Below are 11374 nucleotides of genomic sequence, written 5' to 3'. Positions count from 1 at the left end.
TGAGAGTACTTTTAAAAACACTTTATTACAGGACATGTTGTGAGCTGAAGACAAACACTTCAACACAATTAATGTCAATAAAAAGATCAATAAAACATAAAAACAAGCTAACACACTGTACAGCCGAATATTAATACAACTGCCTCTGTCCTTGGAACCTCACATCAAGGAAAGGAAACAAGGAAAAGGTGAGCATCAGGCACAGCCACTACTCAGGATCCACGACATAAAAGTCACTTAAGGTAAAGTACTCAGCATAGCTTGGTATCCAGAGAGAAATAGATAGTTTATTATTCTACTTGTGTCGAAAACACACTTTTCTTCGTGGTACAATGATTGAATCTCTCTATATATTATCACAATATATACTGTTGAACTGTATTTCATTTTAATTATATTCTATTGTGTATGTATATATGATTCAGATTCCTGCATCTTACTCGCACCATTATGTGTATTGCACTGTCATTTAATCCACTATTATCTTTATTTTTAGTAAGTCGTATGGTTGGAGGAGCCTGGGATTTAAGATTTGAATTTCCCAAACTATGTTTTAATGTTCATATCAAAATAAAATCTTGGTTTTTAGATTTGAAAGTTGTGTTTATTGGATACACAGAGAAATATTGATAACTGTAACGCAGGTGAGTGTGTGTGTGTGTGTGTGTGTGTGTGTGTGTGTGTGTGTGTGTGTGTGTGTGTGTGTGTGTGTGTGTGTGTGTGTGTGTGTGTGTGTGTGTGTGTGTGTGTGTGTGTGTGTGTGTGTGTGTGTGTGTGTGTATTAAACCCAGTAGCCTTTGATAATAACATTTCAGTGGTGTATGCGACATAGTAGCCCATCCATCACTGAGAGCAGACAGTTTGCAAATGAGCTCTACATGTCCACATTAGCCATGATTGAATAAAGCTGCCATAGCCTTCCAGACTCATCATTAATTGAACAGACCGTGATACTGCAGGGCTGCTGTTCAGTATTAATGGAGATTGGGATAATGGTCCCCCTGAGTTTCTGTTTTTCTTTCTTCCAGACAAATGTGTTTCCTTGTGAGGGGGCAGAGAGACGAAGGAGGGTGAAACGAGTTTGGAGCCTCAACACTTCCTTTGTTTCCTGACTTCCTCGTGTTTTACTTTGACTACAGACTGGAGGAAGTGTCACAGAAACATTACCTTGATCTCTGCACAGATTCAAATGATCCAAAAGCAGGCTGATGAAATGTGCAACCTCTCCAAATCCATCCCTTAAAAATGACCTCAATCTGGCCTTCTGATCATTAATAAAAACGGACAAAAAAAAACTAAAAATCTATAAAATAAAGGTCAAAATGGCCTGAACTCAAATGCAATTTAAATATCATAACGTTAAATAAGTCTACGGCTGTTTATATTGTTTGATTCTAGGTCAAATCCTCATTTTATAAACAGCCCACTGGCCAATTCTGACTCTTTCTACGTTTATAAATATGAAACATTTGAAAAATAAAAAAAGGAGCTTTTCAGGCACAGGGATTTTAGCCTTTGCAGACCATTGACATGCACTAAAACCTACGTATATAACACACTACAGGAAAGGGAGCCAAAAAAGCTGATATATATATAAGCTGCAAACAGACGAATGTTATGGAGGTTCTTCCAAAGGTTCAGGTGTTTAACAGTCTAATGGCCTGTGTCTTTGTGTGTGTGTGTGTGTGTGTGTGTGTGTGTGTGTGTGTGTGTGTGTGTGTGTGTGTGTGTGTGTGTGTGTCTGATCTATTACTGTTTATATTTGTTTCGGGGGTTGTTTTGACCAGCCACTTCTTGAGCTTTAAGGATTAAATGAACCTTTCTCTTGATCTCTCTCCCAGTCCATGTCCTTTAGAGATTAGTGGATAAACTCATCCTTTGGTTAAATAGATGTACTTTATGTCCTGATGCCACTGGAGCGAGAAACTTCACAGGAAAGGTCGAGAAAAATCACTGAGGTGTTTCAAAACAACCAGGACTTACTTCCTTGTACCAAACCAGACTTAATGAAGTACATTTACTCAATACTTACTTTAACATACTTCATATGAGCCAATACTTCTTTCTCCACTGTATTCATCTGACCTCTTTTTACAGATTCAGATGTTTAGCTAATACTAAATATAAATCAAAAATGACATAAAAGAAGAGTTTAATTTGCCCGTCGTTTATTTTACTAACAAGAAAACCAGAAAATAAATGAGACACATCTCATTAAACCATTACTGGAATACAGAAATACATATTTACATGAATTACATTATGGAACCCCTTTATATTCACTTCTTTGTATATTGAAATGCCTCCTTTATAATCCATTAGTGCTGATGGAGCTGAAACAAGGACACACTCATCCTGCAGAGCATCGTCTCTGCGTTTAAGGGTCCTCTAAAACCTGATGTGCGTCATTAGTAATTAAATAAAAACCTTCCTGTTCCAAACGAAGGCTCTGGGTTCACTCGTCAATGAGAATCTATTAGGAAACAAACCCAGTGGCTTATTTCTAAAGCCATACAGCAAAACACAACATTAGTTGGAGACTCCCCTCCTCGACTCCTATCCTCGTGTCTTAGTCCCACGGCGCCCACAGGAGATGCGAGCGGAGGAATCGAGGAGGCAAACCGAGGAGAGAGGAGGGGAAGCAGCAGGCGGTTAGAGAAATTAGATGACCTTCAACATGGCGCGCTGAAATCCATTTCCGGGTCACTACCGGAGGACCGAGGATTCGAGGAGGGGAAATTAGAGAAATGAGAAAGGCCCCTGGTTTTATTCAAATGTTTGGAAATATTTATTTCACAAAAGCAACACTTTCCCTTGAATACACCTGTGTCTTACATCGCCTCCTGGTGGGGATAAAAGGGAATTGCACACACACAGTACTGACGTGTGCTTCTTTATAGGTGGTGTTATCATGAGCAATATAATCAAGCCTTACAATCAAAAATAAAAGATATGAAAATACATCCTGTTTTTGTAAGACTGCATTAATTAGAGACTGATTGACAGCAGGAAAAGTGAGGAACTGACTGAGACAAATACTGTACAAGTAATGATGTCTTTCTGATATAGACTTAGACTGTCGGGGGACACCTTACTTCTTCCTTCTCTCTGTCTGTACCTGTGTACTCTCATGTTCTGAATAACCCAGCTTCCCCCAAATTTATTTTTGGTGTCTATCTACGCTGGGATCCTGAGTCCTGATCTGAGTCCTGGACTTCGAGTTGTGGCCGGGCCCGTCTCTGCGGTCCTGCCTGACTCTCATCATACTACTTCCCTGATGGCTCCCACAGGATTGTTGACATCCTCGTGGATTCATCTTCTTATTATAGACACATGCATTTCCAAACATTTGGTCTACCTACGCTGTGAAATGTATTATCTCTTTGATATACACACGGCATCTATTGCACGTCTGTCCGTCCTGGGAGAGGGATCCCTCCTCTGATGCTCTCCCTGAGGTTTCTCCCATGTTCCCCTTTAAACTGTGGGGTTTCTCTGGAAGTGTTTCCTTGTACGATGTGAGGGTCTAAGGACAGAGGGTGTCGTATTGTCATACTGATATTCTGTACAAACTGTGAAGTCCACTGAGACAAATGTAACATTTGTGATATTGGGCTATATAAATAAACATTGATTGATTGAACTCCAGGCTCAAACCCTCCTTTATTGAGTTCTGTACTAAGGTGAAATCATGCACATTTACACAATAACGTTTATATGCCTATTTGGTAAAAAGCTTAATGTTTGTTTTATTGATTTGAATGTTAATGAATAAGTGAGTGTGTGTATTTAATGAATTGTATCTCCTTTATGCCGCGCAACCTCCACCAATAACACCAAAGTAAACAATACACCTTGAATTTTTAACTGTAGCTTAAAAACGTTAACGTTACCTAAATTATGTTTATTAGCAAACGCTCATTTCAGCTAGCTAATGTCGTGAGCCAGGTAATGTTAACCTTAGAACAAAAAAGTATATACAAAAGCTTAATGCAAATGAATAACTTCAACTAGCGTTAACGGTAGTTTGCTTACGACAATAATAGTTAGCTAGTGTTCGCAAACTTAAGGATAGTCTTTTGCTGCTTAGCGTTAATGTACCTAACTTTATACGTTAGGTAAATGAAAACCTTAAGGTTTTATATTGTATCTTGGTGTTATTGGTTGTTGCTTATTTAAAATAGTGAATGAATGCTATCATATCAGACGTCGATACTTTTTTTAAGCTAACATAATGGTCCTACAGAGGAGGTGGGGCCCAGCCTGGAGCTCCGCAGCTGGACCCATTTTGAAGTCATCAACAATAGTGTATTTTTTTGCAACTCAATGGCAAAGAACCCATCCTCCCACACTTGGGACAGCTCAAATATTCTATGCAACTACATGAACATGATGTCTTAACACTTTAATGTTTGGCTATTTTGAACCATACAAAAGTCCATGGTGGATCTACTGTCCTCTAAATGGTGGACAGGTTGAGCGCGGTGTAGATCAGGTTGCTGGTGGTGCAGAGGAACCCAATCAGGTTGCAGAGCATGGACATCCCGTGGTATTTCCCGAAGGTGCGTTTCAAGGCTTTGTACTTGGGGTCCTTCTCCCTGAGTTTAGCATACTCCTCCTTCTGGCTGCCCAGCCCGATCTGGTTCCCCAGGCCGTGCTCCTCCTCCACCGCCCGCATCTGGAACATCACCTCCGTGGAAGCCGGACCGAACCACTGCCCGTTCAGAGCCGCCGTGATCACAGCCACTAAGAACAGAAGCATCTGCAGGACACAAAGAGACAACGTATGAACGATGGGGAGGATTTTAATAGAAAATAATGTGACTAAAATAAGTATTTACTTACTTACATCACCCATCGGCAGCTTTAACCCCTCTTAAAGTGTGCAATACTTATATTTCTTAGGATTAATACTGTATCACACTGTACATTTCAGACAATAATCTGGTTTAAATCATTAATGTTTGTTATATATTGCAATATACACATTTTTATTACAATTTTAACTACTTTTACTTTTTGTTTTTACTATAAGTTTAAAAAATATATATATATAAATGCTGTAAAAATTATCACGTTAACGGCGGTAATTCATTTTTTGAATTAATTGCGTTAAAATATTTAACGCATTTAACGCATGTGCAGAATGGCCCGCCCATACATCCCGCCAGTGGCAGCGCCAGGGTATGGCTACTTGTCAACCCTCCCGATTTCATTGCCCTCTCCCGGTTTCCTCCCGGGGTGATATTTCTCCCGATTTCTGACAAAATCAGGTTTACTCAGGACTGTTTCCACTCGGACTTTAATACAGCTACACCATTGTTTGGTTTCCATGGTAACACGTCTCTTTAGTAGCGCGCACAACTGAAAGTCTGAGAGGGTGAAGCAGATAGTCACAGAAAACAGAACAAGAATCGACAACTACTCTACTCTCTGCTCACTCCTTTCCTGTAAAATACAGGTCCAGCCCACACATATGCTCCATCAAGGATGGTGCTACAGGCCGCAAGGCATTGCACTTAGAACTAAAATAAGCATGTTAATGTTAATCTAACAGCTCCCCCCCCCTATTTTGCATGTTGAAATGCTCCCGATTTCTGAGGTCTCGAGGTTGGCAAGTATACAATACCAAGAAATGGCTTAGCACCACCATGAAAAATGATGTTAAAGTAAGCGAAATAAAGTCCGCCAACTCGCACAGACAGCAGTTAGTAAGATTGATTTCAGTAGCCACTTGTCTGGAAATACCGAAGACCAGGAACGGTTTTGAAAACGTTTGTCACGTATTGATCGTCTTCTGGCCAATCAGAATCAAGATAACGGCGTGGTGTTGTTGCAGGAAGTCCCGACCCTATGGTCCCGACCTTGATATATACAGTCTATGGTCCCGACGGAGAATACTTTTGCTGTAGTACAGGGGTGCACATAACTGGTACGCAGGTTATGTGCGTAATCTGAAATGCGTACCGTCACTTGTGTCACAAAGCGCATTTGCGTACCGACGTACTTGTGAAGCTTTTCACCGGACGACAGAGTCGGTCTCCGTCACAGACAGGACTGCTGTTAACGTCGGTCTGTACAACGGAATTGTGCCAAAACTACGCCAACCGGCTACGGAGGGAGACTTCCCCCCTTCACTGGAGAACTGCGCTAAAACAGCTGATCACAATGTTCACAGTCAAACTCTGTGGTCACGAAGTACTCCACTAGCCCCCCCCCCCCGTCGACTTTCCTGAAGTACTCCCCCGTTGATAGAAATCAACACGTAATGAATTAAGACCCTACGGTTTGATGATTGATAGGTGTGTGTGCTGTCTTTCATTTTGACACACAGAAAAATGTTATATAAATATACGTATACGTGTGTTAAATGGATATATCCGCCTTCTTTCATTTATCTTTCCATTCCCACAACAATATACAAGAAATGGCATATTTTGGACATAGTTCGAATGGTGATTAATCATGATTAAATCAATTAATTTGTAAGCTGTGATTAATCTGATTAAAAATGTTAATCGTTTGACAGCCCTAATATACATATTTGATCTATTTCATTTTATTTGTATTGCACATTTGAACTTATATTTGTTATATTTATATAAATTGTTTGTTTACTTTTACAATTTTAATCACACATTTGTATTGTGACTTTATATCCTAATATAAATAATTGTATTCAATTACAATTTTTATTGCACATTTTTATTTCTAATTCATATAAATATATTTATTTTTGTTATTTGAACTTTTATTTAACTGTCACAAAACCCAATCCCCCCCGGGACAAATTAAGTATTCTTAATTCTGTTGTAATATTGTATGAACAGCTGTGATGTGTTACCTGCACACAGTGATGCCAGTCCATCGTCTCTTTGTGATGGAACACAGCGAATAGAGCCAGGCTGAGCGCGTTGCTGCCCAGCAGGAAGTAGAAATACACCGGGAACAGTTTACTCTGCACCAGGCCGAAGGTGTGCCGCGCCACCTTCATCCGCAACACTAAACCTGCACACACACACACACACACACACACACACACACACACACACACACACACACACACACACACACACACACACACACACACACACACACACACACACACACACACACACACACACACACACACACACACACACACACACACACACACACACACACACACACACACACACACACACACACACACACACACACACACACACTTTCCTCAGAAAGGATGAGGCTTTAAAGTCTCACAGTAGAAAAAATACTTTGAGGTAAAGTTTATAAAAAGAACTGGAAGAAAGAATGAATAATGCCTGAGGACATTCCTGCCTCTTCTCTCCATGTATTTCCTTATTGGCACAAACACGTTGCCCCTAATACTTTAAAGGTCCCATGTCATGGCCATTTCTACTGATCATAATTCCATTGTTGCGGTCTACTAGAATAGATTTACATTGTTCAATTTTCCAAACTCACATATACACACATAGTATGTGTATTCACTCTCTGTCCTAAGCGGCTTGTTGGAGCTCCTGCCCCCCCTCCCTCCCTGTGAGCCCAGTGTGCACTGAGTGGTCAGCTCGCCCACTCTGTTCTGATGAGTCCACCACCGTTACAGCGGAATCAGTGTTTATGTGTTACCATGGCGTTTGTTAGCAACCAGAAAATGACACCAGTAATGACGAACCGATGAGAATGCTGCGTGGGGTCTGGGTGCCGTGTTGGCGGGAAGTAGCGCGGTTCGCTGCTGTGAGGAGCGGACAGTGTGAGCTGGGTTCATTTCCTGCTTGCTGCGTGGGGTCTGCGAGACAGCGAGAGTGGACGCGGGAAGAGGGGGGCGGGGGGTGCTGAGGGGGCTGAGAGGCTCAACAAGCACCCACTAAAACCTTCATAACACACAAGGGGACGGGTAATAACCAGAAAAGCATGACATGGGACCTTTAAATTCTGGCATCAGGTTTTAGCTGCTCCCCCCTTTATTCACACACACACACACACACACACACACACACACACACACACACACACACACACACACACACACACACACACACACACACACACACACACACACACACACACACACACACACACACACACACACACACACACACACACACCAATTACTTGTATAGAGACTATTCTGCACTATTTTTATTATATTCTATTTTATTGTATTTACTTGCACTTTGTTTTATTGTGTTGTGCTGTTGGAGGAGTCTGTGACCCCAGATGTTCATCGTCATAACTACACTGTAGCTACAGTATGCACACATGACAATAAAAGCCTTGAATCTTGAGGAGTCAGAAAAACAAAGAGTACTTATGTTCCAGATATCCTTTCTGCTTGTGCTCTCACCTGCGATGAAGGAGACCCAGGCCTGCATCCCCCAGGAGAAAGAGAGCAGCAGGAGGTGAAGCACCTTCACCACATCTGATGGCTCCCCCTCTGCAGCCATGGTGTCACTCTGCAAAATACATACAATGTGTTAGAGCCAGTAACATGTCTGTTTATGGCAGGGGTGTCAAACTCAAGGCCCGGGGGCCAAATCCGGCCCGTGACTTCATTTCATGTGGCCCCACAAGAGCTTGCAAAGAATATAATATGTTTATTATACGGTTACATGATGATTTAATGAAGCACGTTGCCCATAAACTACATGTCCCACAATGCATCTCAAATTAGACTTTTTTTCTTCTAAATATGCCTTTTTCTTAGAATGTGCCCTTTTCTCAGAATTTGACTCTTTAAATTTCACTTCCTTTTTTTTTTTAAATGTCACTTCTGTTTTTGACTTTTTTTCCAGCTTTTCTTTTGAAATCATTTTGTGACATTCTCCCTGAAGAGACTTACAATTATTTGCCCCAGACTTCTGCTTTCAGACGTAGTTAATTATGAAGTTATAACCCTATCCATTAATAATCCAATGCAGAGGCAATAATGTTATATAATACATTATTTTATATATATATTTATATATAAGTTACAACCGGCCCTTTGAGTGCAGCCATAATGCTGATGTGGCCCGCGATTAAATTGAATTTGACACCCCTGGTTTAAGGCGTCTAGTGGCTTGATAGATATACAAGGAAGGAAGCCACGACACAATATATATACATAGGTTAGTCTATACTCCTTGTGCTTACACTTCTTTTTGCCCCATGGGTGAACCAATCACCTTGCTTTTTCTAAAGAAATGTGCTTCCTGCAAAAACAATAATAAGGAATCAATGTTGTTGATGTTATAATAGGAAACCCATTAAAATAGCTATATACAGTATATGGCTAAAATGACCTCCCAAACAATGCATACAATATAGAAGAGTATATGAAAAAAGTATTTAACCATTATTTTACAACTTAAGGTTACATTTTCTATACGAGAATTGTGAAAATACCATCACTTCAAAAACATGTGTATACGCCAATAAGCCAAACAGTTTTAAAATGAAAGATACAACGTCAACATGTTTTTTTTTTTTTTTTTAAAGATGGCTGGTGTAACACTAGGATCTGGGCCAAAGAGATACTCGCGCTCAGCAGACATGAAACTGCGAGATAACAGCATACAGAAAATACATTTAGTTAGAGGTGGAAGAGCCAGGGCCGGCCCTGACCAATTTGCTGCCCGGCAAGATTTTAGCTGGCGCCCCCCCCCCCCCCCCCCCCAAAATGCCGACACTCACTATGACTTGCGCATGCATGCACGTGCACGGTTGTGGCATGACCACCCAAACAGAAAGATATGGAAACAAGATGTGTGCAAATGTATTTAGTATCCATGTGAACATGATTTAAGTGGGGGGTGGATGTAACATCCTCTATTAAAAAATGTTTAAATGTTGAAGTTAAAAGCATCAATCTGGTGCACTTTGAGAGCAACATTAAGAGATCTATGGATACATCTCTCAACACCCAGATGAAACAGAACTGTAAACAGATTTTCTTTTTCTTTATGGATATTTTACAAATCACTCAAACTGTATTCTTGTTTATTAATAACACATTTTTTTTACTGTCATATAGTATTTCAAACCTGTTTTTCATCTATTCTCTTATTTTCTTATAACTATAATGATCATATAAAGGTGTGCCTTTACCTCACTGAGCTGAGGTTATCAGAGCCACTCAGTCTTTCAGGAGAGAGCTCTCAAGCTCTCCCCCCCGGACGCTTACACAGTAAATTCCAATGTTAATAAAGCACACAGAAGCTGTATACTTTTTTTGGGAGTTTGACTCATTTTAAATTAACACAAATACAAAATTAAAACCTATAATTGCACACTAAAACCATTATTTCAAAAAAAGAACTATTTCACATAAACCTCTGGTTTTTACTGGGCTGGGGCAGTTCAACTTGATTGGGGGGGGGGGGGGGGGGGGGGGGGTTGCGCCATAGTTTATGGGCGCTGTACGCAATATAGGCGTAGTTCTGTTAGTATAAGATAATAAGATGTACTTTGTTGATCCAAAATCAGATCCTTTAGTAAAAGTACCAATACATTAATGTCCAAATACTCCAAAGTAGGCTATACAAGTAATGTGTTTAAAACTTCACTTAGGTTAGAAGTATTAACAGCAACATGTAAAAGTACTCATTCTGCAGTCCATATGTGATATTTTATAATATGAATGACATTATTAGAGTGTTAATAGTGGACGTTTTTGTACATGAAACAGTTATTCCACTGGTTTCATTTTTAAGGATTCATTACCAGTGGTGATTGGTCATTAGGGGCACAGCCATACTTGCCAACCTTGAGACCTCAGAAATCGGGATCATTTCAAAACCACCGCGCCACCACTGGCGCTGTTCATTACCATAACATTTTATATCATGTTGTTTTAATGAAACATTATAAAAGTAAGTAAAGCTGTGAGATATATCAATACATTAAATGCCTTTGAGTTGTAGTTCAGTAGTTTAAATATCATTATATTATATAACACCACTGCATTTCAGAATAAATGTAGGCACGCTTTATAAATGAATCCCAGAAGTAACAACGTTACAGTATTCGGTACAAGAAGGAAATACACGAAAGAGAAGCAGTGAAACTGGACTGTGTCTTCTAAAGGAAACAAGACTTTCTTCAGCTGCAACTGACAAGCTTTAGCACGTTTTAAGTCGACCTAAGATATAACTTAGTAGAACAGTTACTAACTAAACATTGCAAACACTTGCACTTACCTTTATTTAATTTGATAGTCTGTAATTATGAAGGCTAAATGAATAGCTATGACACAAAGTTCAGCCGGGACACTTCCTCTCTCATGTTGTTGTCATTAAGCCCCGCCCCTCGATACGAAACGGGCCAATGAGATCCTTTAGAATTCTTATTTCATATCATTTCGACCAATCATCGAGTTTGTAGTGGATTT

The 11374-nt window shown here is 40.1% G+C and overlaps 1 protein-coding gene across 1 annotated transcript; it reads right to left on the bottom strand.

Moving 5' to 3' along the window:
* Positions 1-3629: 3629 nt before the first annotated feature.
* Positions 3630-11315, bottom strand: LOC307015333 (transmembrane protein 205-like). Its single transcript, XM_079643847.1, has 4 exons — positions 11184-11315; positions 8351-8459; positions 6845-7008; positions 3630-4762 (listed from the first exon to the last, which is right to left on the bottom strand). Exons 2-4 carry the CDS (start codon positions 8448-8450, stop codon positions 4460-4462), a joined length of 567 nt encoding a protein of 188 aa, XP_079499973.1. The 5' UTR covers positions 8451-8459; positions 11184-11315; the 3' UTR covers positions 3630-4459.
* Between the last annotated feature and the right edge of the window lie 59 nt (positions 11316-11374).

This window comes from Notothenia rossii, assembly GCF_949606895.1.
Source record: "Notothenia rossii genome assembly, chromosome: 8".
NCBI lineage: Eukaryota > Metazoa > Chordata > Actinopteri > Perciformes > Nototheniidae > Notothenia > Notothenia rossii.
This window is presented reverse-complemented; position numbering and strand designations above follow the sequence as displayed.

What these genes read in the sequence shown, in the direction of transcription:
- LOC307015333 (XM_079643847.1), bottom strand. Translation starts at nt 8,450, where the DNA reads ATGGCTGCAGAGGGGGAGCCATCAGATGTGGTGAAGGTGCTTCACCTC. An exon ending in CTGGGTCTCCTTCATCGCAG is followed by an intron (nt 7,009 to 8,350) that starts GTGAGAGCACAA and finishes GTGTGTGTGCAG; the next exon opens with GTTTAGTGTTGCGGATGAAG. An exon ending in ACTGGCATCACTGTGTGCAG is followed by an intron (nt 4,763 to 6,844) that starts GTAACACATCAC and finishes TGTGTCCTGCAG; the next exon opens with ATGCTTCTGTTCTTAGTGGC.